The sequence below is a fragment of the Euprymna scolopes genome, chromosome 10, assembly GCF_053919585.1.
Source record: "Euprymna scolopes isolate OS-2025 chromosome 10, ASM5391958v1, whole genome shotgun sequence".
NCBI lineage: Eukaryota > Metazoa > Mollusca > Cephalopoda > Sepiida > Sepiolidae > Euprymna > Euprymna scolopes.
In genome coordinates, this window is record NC_136491.1 from 45,032,284 (window position 1) to 45,055,705 (window position 23,422).

The following is a 23,422-nucleotide window of genomic DNA, read 5'->3' on the forward strand; positions in this document are numbered from 1 at the left end:
GAGAAGAGAAAGATAACTTACAGTTGGTTTCTTTTATATTAGTCGAGGTGTAGTAAGGAACTCGGGGGGAGGTGGGATCAAAATAACAGTAGGCAGTTTGGGTGGAGAGAGGTGTTAAAAAAAAAGTGGTAGTAGGCAGGCAGGCTCGAACCCGTAATGCGAAGGAGGAAAAATAACATAACTGTCTTAGCTGATGTCTCCATCGCGAAACCCGGAAGTCGAGAGTGTTGAAATTAAGTGTAGTCAATCCAATGGTGATGACAACTTGCTAAAATGTCAGTGAAAAAAGCGACCCCCTCCTCGTACAAAACTGTCCAGTTGAGGGTGAAGGAATGGATGTTTTTGGCCAATATTTTTATATTTGTCGTCCGAAGGATCAAGCTTGAAAACAATACTGATCTTGTGAGGATCCGTTGCGTGTGTGGAAAGCATTTGCAAGATGTACAAACACACGCACGCGCACACGTTTTGCCTTTTCTATATCAGAGCCTGGGTGCCCGGGGGTGTTGAGGTGTGTGTAAGGAGGTTAGTTAAGCAACCAAAGCCCTAAAAAATATTTAAAGAAATAGAAAAAAAAAAGAATTAAATATGAAATCTCCATAAATTAAAATATACTTAGGCTTATTTTACAATCTAGTATATATACAAAGAAAACATCAAGATATTGTAGAATTGAATTTACAATATTTTATTCAAAACAAGGTATACAAAATAAAGGTGAAAGTTTCATTATTCCATGGAGTTTCAAAGATAGGCTCTTCTCCTCAGAGTTAGCAAAAGGTATTTTTGCTGGTTAGCTCAATTTTATATATATATATATATATATATATATATGGGTTTGTATTACTGTACACATAGATTCGAAAAAGTTGTCAAAAAAAAAACAAATATAGAACAAATAAATGTTATCAAAGGCAAGATAAGTTACTTTTCTACCTAACTGGATATAATTCACGTGTTTTTATTCAGTGTAACATGTTTATTCAGCTCGAAAAACATGCAATGTTTACCGATGTATTGGAAAATTCAAAATGGCAGCCGACTGTCTCTCGGAGAGGGTACGTTTGGGAAAAGGTATTATAAATAATAAACTAGACAAAATACTGTTAGAAAACAACCGAATACATGTCAACTTATGTCACGGTAACATATATTGAGCGAATTTCTAACAGTATTTTGTCTAGTTTATTATTTATAATACCTTTTCCCAAACGTACCCTCTCCGAGAGACAGTCGGCTGCCATTTTGAATTTTCCAATACATCGGTAAACATTGCATGTTTTTCGAGCTGAATAAACATGTTACACTGAATAAAAACACGTGAATTATATCCAGTTAGGTAGAAAAGTAACTTATCTTGCCTTTGATAACATTTATTTGTTCTATATTTGTTTTTTGACAACTTTTTCGAATCTATGTGTACAGTAATACAAACCCTATATATATACCATGTTTATACTTTGGTGTCCAAAATGAAAATGCTTAAATTTGTTTCTGCACATTTTGCTTGACGCATACACTAACCTCAATTAGTAAAAACAATTAAAAACATTTTAAGCGAATGAGATGCATTTCTTTGAATTTATAAAATTGCCGTTTTGATTCATCGTGAATGTATATTAAAGCCAGAGTTTTCTTTTTTCAATAAACAGATTTATGACCTTGGGGCCAAGAAGATCACAGTGTAGTATCTGTTCTGATGTTACACGTCATCTTTTTTGTCCTCGGTCAGTGGAAGAGAGATAATTTTTATTTTTGTTCCTATCCAGAGTGCCCGTTTTTGGGGAGCTGGATTTTCCCTACATTAAAAACCGACCTTGTGGCTAACTCTGCCCTCGTGGAGAGGAAAGTAAATAGGAACAGTTTGAGCCAAATTCCATAAAAGAGCTAACATCTTCTTTTTGCCAGGTTCCCTTACCCCCCCCCCCCCCCCACTGGCGTTGGGAAAGCGTTTCTCAATTCACACATGTATTTTCTCTTATTAATTACTTTTGATCAAATGTAATTTGTGTAATTGAGTAGGGAAGTTTGGATTACGATTTTTTCAGACAATATAATTCACCTGAAATCCTTTACTGTGATATCTAAGCTGATGAATCCTCTTTCTTTTACAGGAATCCTAAAATATTAAACATTCTGTTTTCCTTCCTGCATAATCTTGGTCCTGGATATGACCTTAAACTATATCCAGTGGTGAGGCCCCAGCTTGCGGGATTTGGGGAGTGTGGAGCAACCCTTTAATTACCATTGCTCCCAGGTCCACTCTGGCCCGGAGTGGTAGTACCTGTTAGGGTTCCAACTATGGGTTAAATAGAAACCGACTTGAAAACAACAAATATATTCTATTAAAAATTTTTTCTTCAAAATCTTTGGATTCAGCATTAAATAACCCGAAAAGTGTTGATATGCCGTAAAACAAAAACAACCAATCCTGCATAATCTTAAATTTTAACCGTATATGAAATAACTATTTGTGAATTTGCTTTTGAACTCATTTTGTTTCTGATTGTCATCTAACATTTCTCTTGCTCTCTAACATTTAAGTATGACCTAAAAACATTTTTGATTTAAAAAAAAAAGAAAAAAAGTTTCTCTAAAATGACTTTCTCTAAAATGTCCTCCCAAAGTGGAACCCTAAAAAGGGACCTCCAAAACTGGTAAACATATGAAAAAAAAAAAAAAAAAAAAAAAAAAAAAATCTCATGCCACATGCAAAACAGCCTTTTCAATGAAATTCAACAAAACTCATAAAAATATGAGTGACACCAATCGTGTCTCTCAAATACGAACTCTCAAGCCAAAAAGATGTCATTTGACATCATCCCTTTTCACAGGCTTTTTCAACCACAAAATAAGTATCTTATTGTTTTCGTCAATCAGCATTTGCCAGGATTACCATTTCAGCTATTCTTCAAGGATGTGAGACCATTGCATTTTAACAGAGTTTCGCATTTTTCTAAATCAGAAAAGGTGAAATTCTGCTTTTTTATTTTATTTTTTTTAATTCAGAAAAGTATGCTCCTCTTCCCTCTGAATTTGAGGTCCTGTTTTTTGTCATTTTATTTCTATTTCTTTTTCACGCTTTATCTTTCTTTCTCTCTTCCTGTTTTTTTTTCTTTTTCTTTTCTCTCCATCTCAATTTGATTTGCTTTCAGGTATACTTTAAATGATTCATTATGCGAGTAGTGGGGTGTAGAAGACTTTGTTTAATCAAAGAATACCCCCCCCCCCCCCCTCAACATACACACTTGGAGTCTTTCCCTTGCTAACAGCCATGTTTTTTCTTCATTTGTTCAAAATAAACTTTGAACATCCTTTTTTGCACAAAAAAGGTAACTTGAAAGAAATTTATCGAATTTAAAAGCTAAAAGTCAAAAGAATTTAATACTTTCAGTATGAAAAATGGTTTTATTATTTGTTTTTCATTAACTGCCCTATGTCTTAAAATGCTAAAATGGGCAGGAAATGAATCCCGTTAAGTTTCACACACATAAGGTGGGAGTGAGGTTGGAAGTGGGCATGCTCTCACAGGTTTTGCCATTGACCTCTTACATTCCTGATTCTCTCTCCATCAACTGCTTCTAATATGTTTTTCATATTCCCTAAAGCAGAAAATGGTCGTCTGTCTCTCTACAACCCCAGATATGCAACTATCACATCTCAACAATTATGATGAAATTTGTAGTCATATTTGAATTGTTATGCCTATATTCGAATTGCGTTGACACACCGGTTCCCGTCAGATCACTAAAGCTAAGTAATTTTGAGCCTGGGCAATACTAAAATGGGTGACTATTTGGGAATTCCAGGTGCTGTATGTGCTCTCCACTTATTTCGGCATGTTTCCAGTCAGTTATGGAGCCCCTCCTTGCCACTGGACCTAAGCAGTGCAATTCAGGAGAGGTGCGGTTGGGGATTGAGCAACCCTTGCCTCACAGTTACATGCAGCTACCCGTACAGGGGTGATCATTGTCTCTTCAGACTGAACAGAGGCATTGATCGATATTTGGAAGTGAAATAGCTTAATGTTTTTACAAACACGTATGTGAAAGTTTAAACTTTGGTAGAGCTTAATGAAGATTAAAAAAAATTAAAACAAATTTTATATGCGTTCACTTTATTTGACACTAACCAAAAAGATATTCAAAAGAATAATTTTTAATCCAACTCCTATAGAGAGCTGTTTGCTTTTTATTTATTTATTTTTTTAAGCATTTATAGTGCAATCAAATTACTGTGAACATCACCCTTTTATGAACAAATTCCTTTATAAACGCAATTTTATACATCAAACAAAACCCAATTTACAAGTAAAATTTTGGTAAACAAACTAAATGGTAATGACATCTTAGTTTCTATTTACTTACTAATCCATGAGGGCAGAGTTATGCACAAGGTCAGTTTTTAATGTGGAGAAGATCCAGCTCCACACAAAAGAGACACTCTAGATTGGGGGAAAAAATAAGTCTAGAAATATTTCACCTTCACTGACCGAGGACAGAAAATATGAACTGTAGTATCAGAACAGATACTAGATTTTGCTCCTAACCAATGGTATGTTAGTTACACCACAAGATTAGCTGAGTTACTTCCCTTTCACTTCCTCCGTTTGCCTAATATCAATTTCACAGTATCACAAACATTAAAAAACATCAGATTTTAAGCGTGTGATAGATCTAATATCTATCTATCTATCTATCTATCTATCTATCTATCTATCTATATATATATATATATATACTCGGGTTTTTTTTATTCAAAAGTAATGGACTAGTGAATTCAACGAGGTTGTTAGATAGTGCTCAATAAAAAGAGCTGATAATACTTGTTTATTGTTATATAAACATGCTTACATCCCGCTGCTACAAACAGCCACTTGTTTCAATCAAACAACAGATATCATCAGGCAACGACTTGACTATTCAAATGTTCAATGAATAATCTTTATTAGCGACCCCTCCCTGTAGAAAACTGCCCAGTTGAGGGTGAAGGAATTGATGTTTTGTGCCAATTTTTCAATATTTGTTGTCCAAAGGGTTTAGCTTCAAAATAATACCGATCTCGTGAAAATCTATCACCTCTGTCAAACGTTTTAGGCAGACATAATACATACATTTAAACAGACAGGTGAGATTTATATTATAGACTAGCGGGGGGTACCCGGCGTTGCTCGGGTGTTTGGAGGTAAATCAAAACTCCAGGGGGTGGGGTTAAAATAAAAAAAAAAGTTTTGGTAGGTGAGTATGAGGATCGAACCCTTGAGGCAAAGTGTGAAAAAAAAACAAAAAAAAACGTGCGGCGTTAACCATTGGGCCACTGTGAGTTACAAACGAAAACACGTTTGAATTTATTTAATTACTTAGATTTGGCAGGTGCACGTTTTAATGACTTAATGAGGTCAACTTTGACTGCGGGGGTTTTTATTTCTATTTTCCCAAGATGTGTGTTGGGGGTGGGGGCGACCAGCTCTCCTTGTCCAATTTGAATAGCAATTGTTTGATATAAGGAAAATATTTCCACATTGATCAAAGCTGATTGCTTTCGGACATTTCTGGCGATCGCCACTGGAAAAATACCGCCAGAATAGTGTCGCTTTTATTATAGGAAAAAAACTAATCCACATGCGGCGCGCAACAAATGTTGAATATTTATCTTCCCGAAGTCGAGCAAATTAAATAGACAGGCGAGCTCCGTTGTTAACTCAGAGATATTATAATTTCTATGTAATATAAAAAGTTTTAAGAAGTTGTGAGCTGACCGACCGCTTCTCTGAAAAAAGCCTTTCTTGGACATACACAAAAAGCGAACATACATACACACATTTTCGCTTTTATATATATAGATAAAATAGTTAAAGCAATGGTCAGATAAAAAAAGAAAAACATTAATATCTGGAATGTTGACAATTTAAATTTCAACTTGCTTTTTTTTTTTTTGAATTTATCTTCTTTTCTAATTTTAATTTTGTTTTATTTCAGGCAAATTGAACATTTATCAATGATTATACTTGGGCCTTCTCAATTTGAGAGTTACAACATGGGGAAGAATAGAAAGCTAAAACTTTCTCAAGAAAGGTCAATTGGTTCAGAATCATCGGAAGAAAGTATATTTGGTAAGTAACATCTGATCTGTGGTTTCTGGCCATTTCCTTTTTCGTAAAATGATTTTCATCCATAAAAGAGGACTTTGTATTGATTGAAGTAATAATAATCTGGGACTGACCTTCATTCCAAACCTGAAATAGAAGATTTACAAAAAATCCATTACCAAGATCGCTGGAAAAAATGATTGGATCATTCTCCCACTCAAAAAAAGTATCTTGCTTCTGGATGCAGTTCTCTACTTATATAAGTCAAATATGTTCTAAGATGGAGTACTATTGCTTCATCTTAGAAGATGCTGTTCAGAGCAACTTTTCCTGCCTTGACAGAGTACAAAATCGACTTTGAAATCTAGTGGGTGATGTTCTCTTCTTCACTTTACAGTCTTTTTCTCATGGGAGAGACATTGCTTGTCTTTTTTTACTTTATTTTTATTTTCATGGCAGATGCTTTACTGAGCTTCAATCTATGGTCTGCTTCTGTAAAACATTCACAATAGAAACTTATTTAGCTACAACCATTGTTAATAAAATTGCCTTTTTCTCTCTGTATACCTAGAACTGCCAGTACCACAGGGCTGCTTTCAGGCTGACCATAACATTGCTGTTTTTAAGTACAGTATAAACTAATCCTTGTTGAGCCGGCCTCTTAAATAGCCACCATCTGACAGTCATCTTTACTAATTCCCTTATTGTTTCACTATCTATCTGTCGAACATGATAGTTCTTATCCATGAGTGACCTGTGACTCGTTTGTAAAAAAAAAAAAAAAAAAAAAAATCATATTTTTCATGAATTAATTTCATTATTTTTTTTTGTTTAAAAGTTAATTCCATTGTCTAAAATCTTTCAACTGACATTCATGAGAAGAATGAGATATGCCGACTCAATCTGCATGTTTAGCGATGATGAGGTTTCAAAAAGGAATTGTAACAGACTGACTGATGGATGAGCAAGAAGCCTTTTCAATTAGATATTTCTTTCCTACATTAAATTACATTTTTAATACTTGCCACCTACCTTTTTTTGATTTTTTTTTTTTAATATCCTCTAAAATATAGATTGGAGTTTTTGTTATGGCTTCTTTAGATATGAAATGATATATATATATAAAGTACAAGTAAAGATACCTGCACTTTGCAAGGGTTAGAGGAGGATGATTGGATTCAAATTCACAAAGAAGTGATGGCGAATCCCAACTTCGTATGCACCATCCCTAGGTTGGGGAGTTTATATAGAGTTGCACCAAAGATGACCTTTTACTCTGAACTTGAAAAATGGTGTACATCATCTCTAGATTGAAGACCATCATGTTAGGTTTGGTCATGATTGGTCCAGTGGTGTGGGCTGTAGGAGAATATATATACATAGGGTTTGACCTTGAAAAATGGTGTGCACAATTCCTAGTTGTGGAACTATCATCATGCTAGGTTTGGTCATAACCAGTTCAGTGGTATGGGCTATAGGAGAGTTGTACACACACACACACACACACGAATGCTACTACTTTATGTGTGTGTTTATATATATATATATATATATATATGGGTTTATTTTGCTTAATAGCTTTCTTTCAATATTTGATTCTGATATGTCATATTTTCTTTTTTTGTGTGGAATATTGGTTCATGTGCTTAAGAATAAAAATGTATTCCAATTTAATTTCTTTCAAAAAAATAATTCATCCACCTTAGAAGATTAAAAAAAAAATGGAGACACTTTTCAATAATAACCTAGATAGCAGCAGCTGAAAAGAAGTCTTTATGTCCTTTTTGCTTCTTTTCTCTTCTGTTAACACTAGTGGGGGGTACCCAGCATTGCCCGGGTGTTTGTAGGTGTGTGTGTTTTCGGTAAATGAAAAGAAAAAATCGTTGGCCGTTGGGTGTTTGTTTTAAAAAAGAAAACAAAGCCTTGATGTGCAGTTGGAAAATAATGAAGTGTGAAAAAAAACGTGTGCCGTTTAACAGCAGGTGCCCGTTTTTAACGAGTTAATGACGTCAACTTTGAGTGCGGGACAGTGTTTTATTTACTGCGAGTCTGCTCGCTTCTTTTTTTATATGAAAAAGCTTAATGCACATATGGCAATCGAAAATTGTTGAATATTTATCTTTTCAAAGTCGGGCAAATTAAATAGACAGGCGACCCCCAGTTGTTAACTCATAGATATTATCATTTAGGCGCGATATAAAAAGTTTTAAGAAGTTGTGAGGTAACCGATCGGTTCTCGGAAAAAAGCCTTTCTTGGACATACACGAAAACGCGCACACACATACATAAACATTTTTGCTTTTATATTTATAGATTATGTTAAGCAAAGAAAGAAAACAATGAGAAAGAAACAGGGAGAGAGTAGTATAATAATGTATTGCATTATTAGCATCAACATATTATAGTGTTTTTATTCTGATTTTGTCTCAAAATGAACTTTTCAAATTATAATATTAAACGGATTGTTTGCTTTGGGTTTTTTTTTTTTTTTTTAATATAATCTCCATAATTTAGGGAAAATAGACTCCTAGACGATGCCGAGTAGCCCAGCTAGTGTTTTATAAAAGACAAAAATAAGCAGCATTAATGTAATTAAGCAAAGAAAAAAACATCTTTTCATGCAAAAATTGATCGACTGAGTTACAGGAACCGGTTGTTCCAACATTGATTATTTTCCAGATACTATTGTCCAAGAGTAATGTACTGAATATTTATATTACAAGCCCAACCATCTCGATCACTTTTTTTTAATTTTTTTTTTTTTTTTTTTTTTTTTTTTTTTTACAGCCTGTTTGTCTTTTCTCTTTTTCTGCCTCGTTGAATTTGGATAATTACATATTTCCGTCTAACAATTTGCAGCTGTAGCAGATAAATGCCTGGTGGATTGACAGGAAGTTACCAAAAACTGATGATCATTATGATTCAGTGTCAGTTGAGACCAGAGGAATTTAAGAAAAAAAAACAAAAACACATACATACAACTAAATCCGTTATGCAAATTTAAGATGCTTAGGTATTTTGACTTGGAAGTTCATTACGTTGTAGACTGGAAGGGAGACCTGAGAATGCCAGAGGTGGATAATTGTACAATTGCAAATGTGGGCTAAACTTTAATAACATTTTTGTTTCTCCTTTATTTAATTTAAAAAAAAAACAAAAAAACTTAATTTCAATATTTCGCTAACTTGAAACGTTTGCTTTTTTTTATGGAAAATAAGTATCTCTGATTTTTTTTTGTTTTATGTATATACCTAATGAAAAGTTGGTATCTGTCAACACAAAATAGAGGACATTCTCCTTTAAGTAGACATAGGTGAGGAGTTGAATTATTGATTTATCATTAGGGCTATGCCAACAGAATATTCTTATTATTGTTTTAACTCTTGAGTATATATCTGACACAGTTAATCAACTGAGAACAATATCACTATATATAAAAGCATAAGATATCGACAGATACACACTCGAGAGTCAAAAAAACGAAAAGAATATGCTGTTGTCCTAGCCCTAATTCTCATACATGAAGTAAAGACTATTTAAGACAGGGATGCTGAGTGCTCAGGGTGAAGGAAGTAGTGGTAGAGCACAGTTCTAAATGTTAATGTTTCCACATTCACTCATACATTTTCTTCACCTTTGATCAGTCAACATGCGTTCCTTAAATAGCCTTTGTTTCCTGTATGTTTATTCAAGGGAGGTACATCTATGATCTGGCGTAAGGGTTCCCCTCATCAATTACGCAGAACATTCTCCACACGTTTCTCATTCTTCTATAACTGCTAATTCTCTTCGATCATTGGTTGAATTTTGTTTTAGTTTATTATCATGCAGACACCCCAAAGAGTTTATCATTTATTTATTATGAATTGTTGATTTTAAAAAATTCTGTTTTTGGAATTTTTGTGTTTGTTTGATATTGTATAATAATGTTTTTAATTTTTTTTTTTGTTTTATATAGTTTTATGCATTTTTTCTTCTTTTTTCCTTCTTGGACTCTTTCCCAAATCTTTGACTCCACAACCCTGGTTAAAATGTCTTTTTCTTTTATGATAGAAGCTTTCATTGTTTCTGAATTTTTGAAGGTGAGGATTGATGTCAGATTATTTGGATATTTTGTTTTGTTTGGTATAATCCCCGTCCTTCTTCAGGTGTGTCTTGAACTCTGGAGTCTTTGTCAAAATTGGAAATCTATATGGAATTTCAAATGCAACCCTTTATTTCACCCACAGGAGTAGCATGCTCTTGTTCCATCAGCCATAACTGGCTAGAAGTCTTAAGTAATTCGTAGTTGTATTTTAAGTGTCACCTACATTAAGGATTGAACTTTAAACCTTCAAATGAGTGTAACAGAAAATTGAGTTTTATCAAGTACTTTATCCACTATGCTACAAGTCCTTGCAAATTTCCAAGTTTGACACAAACATTCTTGAGTTCCACATACACCTGAAGGAGATTAAAGATTAAATCGGACAAAGCATTGTCGAAAAGAGAACAGTAGACCGAATAATCCAAATAATATGAAAAAGCTTTCATGTTCCACATATTTATAATAGATTATTACATAAAAAATATGGCAAGAAGCCCATTAAATTGATGAACTAGAGCATGGGTTCTCAACCAGGGTCCACATGGACTTTAGTGGTACATGGAATATTTCTGGGGGTCCACAGGCAAAACATAACAAAACTTATTATCATTATTATCATAGTTGTAGTAGAATACTTTATTTGCATTAAATTAGTTTTCATTTAAAAATAAAGCTTAATTATATAATATTTCTTTGATTATTAAAACCTCAAAATTTATATGAGTGAAAAATAGAAGATTGTCTTATGACCAATAGTTATGAAGGGGTCCACCAAAATAAAAAGAAGGGAAAAGGGGTCCATGAGTAAAAAAAAGGTTGAGAACCACTGAACTAGAGTAATAAAATATTTCCTGCTTTAATCTCTACCAGGTGCCATATCACAATATGATTAACTGTGGCCATGTATTGCCCTAGCTTAGAATTGCCAAAATACCTCATTGCAAAGTTAGAAAAATCTGTTTTCCTTATGATCTATGATTAGATTAAATAAATAACTTTATACTTAGGAGTTCCTGGGTATGACATTAAAAGACATCCAGTGGTGCAAGCCCCATTTGAGAGATGTGGGGGATGTAGAGTTGACTCTTAATTATCATTGCTCCCATGTTCACTTTGGTTCAGAGTGATAATACTCGTTAGGGCATCTAGTCCTACCAGATCAGGTTATCTGAAGATACTGGTCTTTTTTTTTCTCTTTCCCTTTGCAAAACTCAATCATGTTCTGCAAAGTTAAAAACAATTTTTTTTCCTATAAAACAACCCATTAATAAATATTTGAAGATATAAATAACTTGAAGCATAAAACCTGTTTGCAAAAATAATTACTGGATTCAGCATTAAATAGTTAAAAAATGGATGATACAAAAACATTGACCAATTTTATTATGAGTTTCTACATTGTTTGTAAATTTGGTTTGTTTGCAGTATAACCCGTTAACTTGTTGCATTATTTAATTTATTGTACAAAGGTTATTCGACAGAGATGAATTGTTTTTTTTTGGGGGGGGGGGGTGGAAACAGTTGTCACATACTCATAACAGTACAGATTTATTTAATTTGTTAAAGATTAAAACTTTTCTTTTTCATAAAATATTTTAGGAATTCAATTAAAAAAAATATTACAATGAAAAATAGCCAAACAATTTTGTTATGTTATCAAAAGACAGCTGTTCTGCTATATCATAGCTCTTCAGTGTGGCTAGACACAAGTGTTTTCACAAGACACTATCCTCGAGTGTCTAAGGTCTCTCTGTACAGGGGTTTGTCAGAACAATCTGGCATGAGGATACTTTTTCCATAGAAGTAAACCCTGACCAAATATTCAAAATCACATAGTATTCGCAGCCCAAATAAGATCTCCTCACTATGGCTACCCCACAGCTTTTCTGAGGAATGGTGCACCTTCTCCAAGTGATATTACCTCAAGTAATAGCACGAAGCTGGATACTCCACCAGACTAGATAAATTCTTGTCCTGGAATCCAGTAAGATCAAGAGACCAAAATGAAAGATATACTACAATGTATAAAAATGGTTAATTGGGAGAGGAAAATTATGTTCTCAATTTCTTTACTAACTCAGTGTTTGAGAGATAAAGAACTTAAATGGAACATTCGAATATCTATTTATCTCATATAGACTTCAAGTGTTAGCCCCCAGGTTGAGGGCCCCTTGATTTCTGAGAACTTCGACTGAAGTAAAATAAAATAAAAAAAGAAAAGGTTGAATATGGAATGCAGCAGCAAATCCTGGGAACATGTTTACCAGAAAGAATGGTTAGAAACAAGTTATACACCATCCACTATGACTACAGCTACGTGTCTTAAAAACAGAGCTATTAAACCTGACAGTGATACAGGACAAGGAAAAGACTGAAGCAACCTTGGTAGAAGTTAGCGTCTTTAATGATGCTGAGTTAAACAGAGCTGAGAGGGAAATATGTAAGACATGAAAAGACACTGAAATCTTCAATCTCGGCTCTTGCCATTTGCTTAAAAATTGTGTTAATCCATTAAAGCTAGTATATCTCTTTAACTTCTAGAACTCTGCTCTTGACTCTCAAATTCAACTCACCACTTCTGGTTTAAACTAAAATAGCCTGACATTATCAAACATCAAAAATAGAAAAATACCTTTTAGGGATTTAGGCTACCCAATAACCTGTTTCAGTATCTAAAAGTTAATTATAAAAGTCTAAATTCAAACATGAAAAGCTGGATTATTACTGTGATTTGCAACCTGTTGCTGGTGACCTTGTACTCTGGTTCACTATTTCTAACATTAGAAAATTGATCTGTGCAGGCTTTTAATAGTTTATTGGTCCGGAACAAAAGAATAATATCATACAAAATAAAGTGGGAAGGGGGCAAAGTGTGTAGAATTAAATAATAATAATAATAAAAAAAAAAAAAAATGAAAATAAATGATTTCAAGCGACTAATAAAAGGAAATACCTAGGGGATTTACACAGCTTAGTCTGAGTATTTAACATAAGTAAAAAAAAAAAAACTTGGAAAAGGTATAGATTCTTTAATTTTGTCCATTTGTGGTTTAAATATCATCTGTACTGCTTTTGTCTTGGGTTTTCTAGCTAACCACTTTTGTTACTAAACAACCATACACTCGCTGTTGGCTGAAACTTAACACTTCCGGAAATATGCTATGACCATCCACGTGTGCTAAAAATAGTAACAATCGTTTTCAAACAACAAATAGAAAACAGAAAAACTTCATTTTTCACAAACTAAATTAAAACAAACGATTATTATTTCGAATCTAAATTAAAATAAATACAATTAATAAACACTGAAGATACTTTTAATTGTAATTAATATGGTGTGAAATTAATTATAGTCATCTGTTGTTTAGCGACACCATCACTGGCCGTGAGCCTGTATCAAGGATGGCTCTTCATACAGCTAGCGCTTTCACAGCTCATCTCCAGTTTAGCTTGGAAGCGTCAAGTTTCAGCGAACATGTTTTTATTTAGAAACCTAGGAGTGGTTAGCTGGCAAATCACTATACTTTCTAACTGTAGTCGAAAGTTGAACACATGTCTGACTACAGGGAAGATTTTCCGAAATATTACAATACGGATCTTCCATCTGATCATGCTGGCACAAGTAAGCACACAATACGCGTAAAAAATATATATTGTATTAACAAAAGGTAAATTTGCATAGCTTATTCCACTGTTATACTTTCATTTTCTTCAGTTTGTGTCTTTCTCTTATACCTCTGCGTTGTATTGCCTTGTATAAATTTAAAATTCCTTTGAATACAACGCTTCAAACAAACTACATTAACCTGCTGTCTAAGATACGTTTAAACAAAATAACACAATTATTACAATACAAAAAAACAAACAAATTATTTAAAACCAAGCTAAAATATTCCTGCTGATTCTAAATTTACCATTTGGTTTACTTGAAGATCAACCACTGACTGTCTGTGCATCTTGTAGGATTGAATAATAGAAAGAAAAAAAAAAATGTTGACGTGCAGTTGATTTTATAGGGCTCTACGTTGCGAATGAAACAGTCGCATTTGCGAGTGATTTTTCAAGTGGCGACTAGAAATAATGGAACGCTTATCTTTTAGCGATTGTATTTCTTTCACTGACAATCTTCCAAAGCTCACTACTGAGTGAAAAATATCTTTTCAACTTTTTTTTAAATAAAATTAACAAACTTAAATTATTTAAACAAACTCTTTTTTTTAACGAAGGCTGTTTAAAAAAAAAAAAACATCTGAAGAAATCAGAATGTTTATCTCTTCAAGTATCAACATAAAATTTGTATATTTAGAATTACATTTATTTAAAAACATGCAGAAAAATCTTTATGATGTACATAATCGTCACAGAATGAAGATGTCATATTCTAAAAATCATGAGTGTTTGGCTTGTAACTTTTCTATTTGGCTAGAAAACAAAAATATTTAGTTGTCAAAGGTCAACTCAAGATAAATTTGTCCATAGAGCCCTGTTTTATCCTCAATGGTCGTGTAAACTAATGCAAATTCTCACCAGTTTTTCCAGGCAACTGAAGAGCTAGATTGATTCCTTTAAGTGCCGTCTTGAGCTCAGCTAGATTAATATGCCTAGCATTGTTAGCTCGATACAGCCAACACACATCTTCAATGAAACTCCCATTTGCTTTTAATACCACTCTTGTTACTAAGCAACTTGGATCCACCCACACAGTAATTTTGGTACTGTTCATGCACTAGTTTTCCCCAATAAGATCTAGTTCTTGTACTCTGTTCAGTGTCTCTGCCAATATATAACAGCGAGAAGTGTTTTCGATTCTATTGTGCCAGTCCTCTGTTACAGCGATTGCCAGACGCTTGATGAATCTAACAGCTGCCCTGGGCCATTCACATGTGAGGAAGTGACCAAGTTTCCTCCACAAAAAAAAAAAAAAAAAAAAAAAAAAAAAAAAAAACATTTGCTGGAACCTGATTCCAAATTTGGCATTAGTTTTGAACTTTGATCCATTTACACTCCTTGCTTTAACTACAGGACGCGTGGAAAATAATTCCCTATTATTAAATGCTCGTTATTTATTACTAAAATATAATTCTTACAAGAAATGAATATGTTAAAATGTAACAGGGTTGTATTTAGAATTTAATATGGATGCCAGCATTCGATACCAGCTTTTCAAGCAGCCTTGAAACTGCATCAGCTGAAACTAGTGGGGGAAAAAGTGAAGGGTAATAGAACAGGGGGTGGTGGAGAAAGTGGGAGGTCAGTGAAACAGCATGAAATTGAATGAAAATGTAAGGAGGGGGTAATTGTGGAGGGAGATGGCGAAAATAAAAAAAATCGATGAGAATATATGAACAGTAGATTCATACTTCATTTTCATTTAATTTTTCCTCTTTTAGATTAAATCGTTGGTTGCATGTGTTAAAAGACTGAAATTAATTACATGTCAAAAGGAAAAATTAAGATTAAAAATAAATCAGTAGTCATATTTTAACAATATTTGTGGAATGAAATAAAAATAATGACCTAGACAAAACAAATTTGATTTATTTTTGATTTTAAAGTGTAATTATAAGGAAAATTAAAAAGCTAATTATAAACTAATTTGATATTCTAGAACATGTTGTTCATTCCTTAGTTTCAAGAAACCTCAAATCACAAGGACAGAGGAATGAGGAAGTAGATCTTCAGTGCTTATATAAGGAGTAGCGGTGGTGCAGTAGTGGTTAGTTGCGTGAACTATAGATATGGTGTGTTGTGTTCAATTTATACCGGCGGTAGGGGTACCAAAATAATTGATATTTCAATAGCAGATCCTAAACAATTATACAATGTGTTATTTAAGTGTCCGATACTGAAAACTAATAAAATTATGATGCTATATAATTAAAGAGATTAATTTTTAAATTGCTCAATATTTTACTTTTTCTTCCTTTTCTCCTCCTCCTCCTCCTCCTCCTCTTTTGTTTGTGTGTTTCTGATTGTTTTCCGGTTGCCCATCTAATCCTTTGATCTCCGCTTTCTTCTGACCGGATTTTGTCCTAGCTTTTTTTTTTTTTTTTTTACTTTCAATCATTTGTCCTCCCCTATTCCTTCCCTTCTTCTCTCCTCTCCCTCCTTTCCTCTTCTACCTCCCTCTTTTACTCTTCATCTCTCTACTCCCCCTATCTCCTATCCTTCTGTGCTTCTCTCCCCTTCACTCTCTCTTATTATGAATGGTCAAAACCAAATCAATTTATAAGACAAAACAGCCATAAAAACATTTTTCTTTTGTATAAAATTTAAGTCCTATGTTTTCTCTTTAAATGCAACTCTGGTTACATGGGACATACTAAACAAAAGTTAATTGACAGAATCAGACCACACACACACACACACACACACACACACACACACACACACACACACACACACACACACACACACTTCTCTTAATGTTACCTTTTTTATAATGAATTTTATTAGCTTTTGGGAAATAGCTTTCAAATATTGAACTCATTGCACCACTTTCTTTTTGGAATTTTTGGCAACTATCATGTGGTTTCTCCTGCGAGTATCCATTTCTAAGAATCGGAAGAGGGAAGGGGAGACCAATGCTGACAAAATGGAATCAAGCAGATAAAAATGTTTCTCATTTTTGTTCATCCCAAACCAGTTATATTGCTGCCGAAATATAAAGTGACTTGTCACATCGCAGAGGAATCTTTAGCAGACATTTGAAATATGAAGAAATTTTATTATCCACTTTGTCCCGTGGAAGTTAATTCTTCTTAAACAATTAATCGTTACTACTAACTCTGAAACTGAAGGAAAAAATTACAAACAAAAAGAGAAAAAATAGGAGAAACAGAATTTATTAACAAAGATATCTAAAGAAAAAGTAATGACCTCTATGGGCTACCAAAAATGTCCATCTGGCTTACAAGAGTCTTGTCTTGTAGTAGTAACCAAAACGGGGGAGAGAGAGTGAAGGGAAAGAGAAGGAGGAAGAAGGGGGGAAAAAGGAGGGGATCACTTACTGGAAGCTTCTGGGCGCCCTTTTACGAAAGGAACATTTAGAAAGTTCGTTTTCTTGTGGGTTTATTTTTTGAGTTTGTGTTGTTTAAAAGTTCCCTTTTTCTTTCTTTTTCCTGGAAATTCGTTTTTCGTAGTCCTTTCAGCAAGGTCGAAATTTCTTGAGGCTGTATATTCTGGTGTTTTCTGGTATCTTCGAAAACTTCCCTGCGGCGAATATTCTGTTCAAAACATCTATTATCTTTTCTCGATAATAGAATTAGTTTTCAAGTGTCTTAGAAAACTAGATTCTTCTTTTCAACTTCTATTATCTTCTCTCGATAATAGTATTAGTTTTCAAGTGTCTTAGAAAACTAGATTCTTCTTTTCAACTTCTATTATCTTCTCGATAATAATATTAGTTTTCAAGTGTCTTAGAAAACTAGATTCTTCTTTTCAACTTCTATTATCTTTTCTCGATAATGATATTAGTTTTCAAGTGTCTTAGAAAACTTGGTGCTTCTTTTCAACGAATTTAATGTCTCGTCAAGACAGAGTTGTACAACGCCTTAGTAAATTCCAGGCGTCCCTTTTTATCCGAGACCTACAGTTCGACCGTTCTGGTCCCCTCGAAGCCTTGTTCACAACTGACTATTTTAACTCAAAATATCACACACGTGCCTCAATTTAGCGCGAAAACGTTGCATCCAATCAATGGGCATAAGGGAGTCAGGTGACATAAAAAAAAGGGGGAAGCTAGGGAAGGGAGTAGGAAAGGGGTTAAGAAGAAAGAAAGGAAGGAAGAACAGAGAAGCAAAAAGAAGGAAAGAAAAAGGAAAGAAAGATGGTGGAAGATAATTTCCACACTCTCCCTAAAAAGAAAAAAGACAAAAAGAAAAAATCCTCAAACAACAATCTAATACCAAACGTATTCTGGATTTCTTTCATTTAAAGATTTAACAGACCTTACAGGCCTAGACTGAAAGTTTTCCCTGTCCTGACTAGTCCCCGAGCTCAGAGAATTGTCCTCTCCATCGTTAGAAGCTTGGTGAGAGTGGGTTATGGAAAATTCTAAAGGACACAAGTTCCTTAAGGAATGTTCCTGAGTGCTGCCATCACTTCTTCTGATTAAAGCTGACCGAACTAAGCTATCCGATCCAGAAGTTAGATTAACCACCCTTCCCAAGGACCAGTAAGGACGAGACTTCATAGGGTTTTTTATCAAAACGACATCACCCAGCTTAATCATATTTTCAAAATCAGATTGGTAAAGATCCTGCGACAACTCCCTCAGACCCAAGAGATATTGTTCATACCATAGCGTTTTAAAACGATTCAAGAATTCATCTCTACTTCAATTATATAACTGCCCTGAAAGACAGGTTCACAACCAGTAACTGTACTGATCAACATCTGGCTAGCCGGATTAAGACAATTCAGGTCATAACTAGGCCAGATCAAGTTATCTCCTCTCAACCATTCAGGCCCGAATAACCAACGAGTAAAAATCATTTTAAATTTGTTCAGGGACATACCCCTCGTGACAAAGTCAGCAGGATTGTCATCAGTCTTCACATACTTAAACTTCACTGTCAAACCTTTATCACTAAGATTTTTTACCATCGCTTTTACATTTTTTAACCGGTTACGAGTGAATTGACATTTCGTATGGACATTGTCAGATAAAACCCAGGACAGTACTACCTGTGCATCTACAGCGATAATCACAGAACTGAGCACTTCCAAAGGGAGTATTTTCACCAGAACAGAAATGTGCTTCATGCATAAATATACCGCTAACAGCTCCAAGGTGGGTAAGGTTCTCTTAACAGAGGGAACAACCCTGGCTTTAGCGAATATCAGTCTGACTTCTCCATGCTGATGTAAATATACCGCGATTCCATAGGCCAGGTTCGAGGCATCACAAAACACTATCAACGTGGCTGAAGAATCGGAAGCCACGGAGTAACGGTCAAATTCAAGCTTCCCAATACGTACCAGATCCTTATACAACTTCTCCCAGTCAACCATAATGTCGGGTGGGACCGGCTGGTCCCAGGATACCTTCAACTTCCACAATTTACTAAGAAGGATCCTACCTTTAATAGTAACAGGGAGCATTAAGCCAAGGGGGTCAAATACAGAGGAATTTACAGACAAAATATCCCTCTTAGAGGATACTGATCTTCCTTCAATGCAAGAACTTACTCGCATTTTGTCAGAGGAGGGGTTATACAAATAGCCCAATACCTTCTCAGTGTCAGAACCGTGGGAGGAGAGACTGTTATCCTGCAACATTCGCTTAGCAAGCACTTCATTGTTGCTACAGCAATTCCTCAAGGAAAATCCACCTTCCCCCATGACAGAAACAGCTTCCAAGTACAGCTGCATCAGAACTTCAGCAGAATTATGAGTTTTCACCAGATTGTCCACATAGAACTGGCCCAAAAGCATCTCCCTGCAAGGACCAGGAGGGTATTTCTCCACATGATATCGAACCATGTAGCTCAGTATGAAAGGACTGGATACAAAGCCAAATATAAGAGTGTTGTATCTAAAGCAGATCAACTCGTCACCCAATCTTAAAAAGAAGCAGAATCTATTTTTGTCACATTCGTCATTCAAACGAATCATTAAAAAGGCCTTCCGAATATCGGCCAGTAGAACATACTGGTTCATCCGAAACCGCAAAAGCAAATCCAGCATGTCAGTGCACATATTGACACCAGAATAAGCGCAGTCATTTAAAGAAGGTTTCCCACCGGTTCTCAAAGAACAATTGAAGACCGGTCTAATCTTGGTCGTGCACTGTAAATCCTGTTTTATCACCGGTCGATGAGGAATCCATACATATTTGTTAAAATCGGAAGGAGTAACCACAATCCTTTCAATTATTCCTTCCTTTTCTTGATCTAAGAAGACCTGACAATAATCCTCGTACAACCCCTGTTCCGTCAGCTTCTTCGATACGCGATTCAAAACTGACAAAGACACCTGATGATTAGCAGGCACCGATTTTAATTTTTCTTCATTCCAAGGCAAACTGACATAGTAAGAGTTATCTATGAAGCGAATGGAGGAGCGAAAGGACTCAATCATATTCTTATCGAAATCACTGAATTCTTCCTCAACAATACCTATGGTTTCCAAACTAAACATTTTTTCCACAGTCCTCTCAACAGAAGACTCCTCCAAACAACTGAACGGATCAGTATACACAGACTTGGGGTTCAACGCAAAATATACATGAGTGAGGTCGCACACAGAGTGTTCCTTGACGACTTGAGCATAATTCAATTCCAACCCCCTTTCCAGGTCTTTGGGAGGAGGAGACCCAAAATCCCCCAGATCACCAAACAAAACCATTCCTTGGGGAAATTCCCACACAAGGCCCTCTCTAAACTCCTTTAAATTCATAGGTCCCAAAAACCTAAGCACGTCCACACCCAGTAAGCCATATACAGGCAAAGTGTCATCTCTCAACTCCGAGAAATTAGCAGCCAATTTGACCTGATGTTTCTTAAGGTCTTCTACCACAGAATTCAATCCGTGAACACGAAAAGAAAGGTCCATATCATCATCCACCAAGAACAACACAGAATGGCATGAATTTGGAAACCTCACTTGAAGATTAACTTCCTTCAAGTGTTTAACTTCTTTTCCCAAAAAGGTCTTAATCAGAAACTTACGATCTCTCATGGGAGTATTAATATCAGAAAAGGCATCCAACATTTTTCCAGACAAATAGGATCGCTCACTACCAGTGTCGATAAGGCAGTAGAAAGATACACTTTCACCAGATCCATTGTCGACGACAACCTCAACAACAGGCAGTAACGAAGAGCTATTCAAGTGCCAACAAGCATTAGAAGCAGTAGATTCACCCCCAACAGAAGGACACAGCACTCTACAGTGACCCTTCTTATTACATAGCCAGCACATTCCATACTCCTTACCCTTGCAAATACATGACTCTTCTGCATGAGAAGGGCTCGAGCACTTGCTACATAAGCCAATCTCCTTACACCTCCTCAACCGGGCAGCATGAGAAGGAAAAAACTTGCAGGAATAACCGTTATGGTTATTGGTTCGGCAAAAATTACACTTAAATCCAATCTTAGTAGACTGGATATGAAAATTTTCCAGTGTGGAAGGTTTTTTAGCATCTGGAGAGCCCATGAACCTAGGGGAAAATGTTTTCTTAGGTATACTAGCCACCTTCCGAGGATATGTTTCCTTATTTTTACAAAACTCAATCGTTCGAAATATTTCCGAACTGTGGTCTAGTATGTCTTCCAGGGTAGGGTAATTATTTCCTATTTTATGTATCAACTCAGACCTAAAAAGAGTGGGCAGTTTACTAAAAACAATATGACTTAACAACTTGTTTCCGGGAGAGTTCATCTCCAAGAAATTTAAACTGAAGGAACTATTTAATTTGTGAACCTGAGCCTTAACAGAATTCAAGAACTTCTTTGCTACTAAATTGTTGCTTAACTTCTCTATACCCAATATATGGGAAAAAACAGAATCCACAATGTTGTCCTTATCTAGAAATTCCGACGCGAGAATGTCGGTGGCTATGTGATAGTTTTCCTCAGATATAGAGAGGTGCCGCACCAGTTGAAAGGCGTAGCCAGACAAATGGTTTTTCAACACAACTAACCTCAGGGCGTCATTTTCTAAGTCCACTACGCTATTTTCGAATTCCCGCTGAAAATTAAGGAAGGCTAATATATCGTTTTCTAAATCCTTTTCACTAAACTTGGGACATTCAATTTTGGGCGTCATCCCCAGACGTTTTTCCTTAATAAGAGAGACTTTGTGATTTGCACTATCCCTTACTTCTACCGAAGGCTTGAGTCTAGACAATTTTTCCAACACCTTCACTCGATGGAGAGCGCAATCCCTATTAAATGCCTTAATCTCCTCATCTTCTGTTCCCTCAATTAAATAGGCATTAATAATTTGCTCGTCTAATAAATCCACTGAAGCAATGTAATCATCTATCTGCTTTTTATATAACGTATAACCTACTTCATTTATTTCATCTAATGAGTCTAAAAATTCAAATACAGTTAAGATTTTATCTCTAATAATCTTTCTTTTTTCAAATAACATTGAGGTAGTGGGAGAGGTAGTCATTTTAGAATACTAAACCCCGCCCCTTCTAACCTATCAACGGCTAAATGCTAAACCACTACCCTTTTGGCGCGCGCGCCACAACAACGCTTCTTGGCGCCAAAAATGCCTGTAAAAAAAAAGGAACAAGAAGCCAAAATGGCCGACGCAGAAACAAAGAAGAAGGAAGGAGGGAGGGAGGTACTATCTACGCGATGGACAGCAGCCGGTCATCAATAAGCCGAGACCAGTTTAGCAGAGAGTAGCTTACTAAACTGGCAGAGTTATTAACTCTATGAGTACCAATTTTTGGCAGAGTGAAGAAATTTTATTATCCACTTTGTCCCGTGGAAGTTAATTCTTCTTAAACAATTAATCGTTACTACTAACTCTGAAACTGAAGGAAAAAATTACAAACAAAAAGAGAAAAAATAGGAGAAACAGAATTTATTAACAAAGATATCTAAAGAAAAAGTAATGACCTCTATGGGCTACCAAAAATGTCCATCTGGCTTACAAGAGTCTTGTCTTGTAGTAGTAACCAAAACGGGGGAGAGAGAGTGAAGGGAAATAGAAGGAAAGAGAGAAAGAGAAGGAGGAAGAAGGGGGGAAAAAGGAGGGGATCACTTACTGGAAGCTTCTGGGCGCCCTTTTACGAAAGGAACATTTAGAAAGTTCGTTTTCTTGTGGGTTTATTTTTTTGAGTTTGTGTTGTTTAAAAGTTCCCTTTTTCTTTCTTTTTCCTGGAAATTCGTTTTTCGTAGTCCTTTCAGCAAGGTCGAAATTTCTTGAGGCTGTATATTCTGGTGTTTTCTGGTATCTTCGAAAACTTCCCTGCGGCGAATATTCTGTTCAAAACATCTATTATCTTTTCTCGATAATAGAATTAGTTTTCAAGTGTCTTAGAAAACTAGATTCTTCTTTTCAACTTCTATTATCTTCTCTCGATAATAGTATTAGTTTTCAAGTGTCTTAGAAAACTAGATTCTTCTTTTCAACTTCTATTATCTTCTCGATAATAATATTAGTTTTCAAGTGTCTTAGAAAACTAGATTCTTCTTTTCAACTTCTATTATCTTTTCTCGATAATGATATTAGTTTTCAAGTGTCTTAGAAAACTTGGTGCTTCTTTTCAACGAATT

The 23,422-nt window shown here is 35.1% G+C and overlaps 1 protein-coding gene across 2 annotated transcripts in view; it reads left to right on the forward strand.

The window, feature by feature from the left end:
* The window catches only part of LOC145285965 (ubiquitin carboxyl-terminal hydrolase 45-like), a 222,192-nt gene that overhangs the window by 76,973 nt on the left and 121,797 nt on the right, over nucleotides 1-23,422 (forward strand). For both annotated transcript variants that reach the window (XM_080134493.1, XM_080134492.1), the window contains exon 2: nucleotides 5,979-6,112. In XM_080134493.1, the coding sequence (XP_079990619.1) occupies nucleotides 5,998-6,112 (115 nt within the window). In that variant the 5' untranslated portion in view covers nucleotides 5,979-5,997. The remainder of the gene's footprint in view (nucleotides 1-5,978; nucleotides 6,113-23,422) is intronic.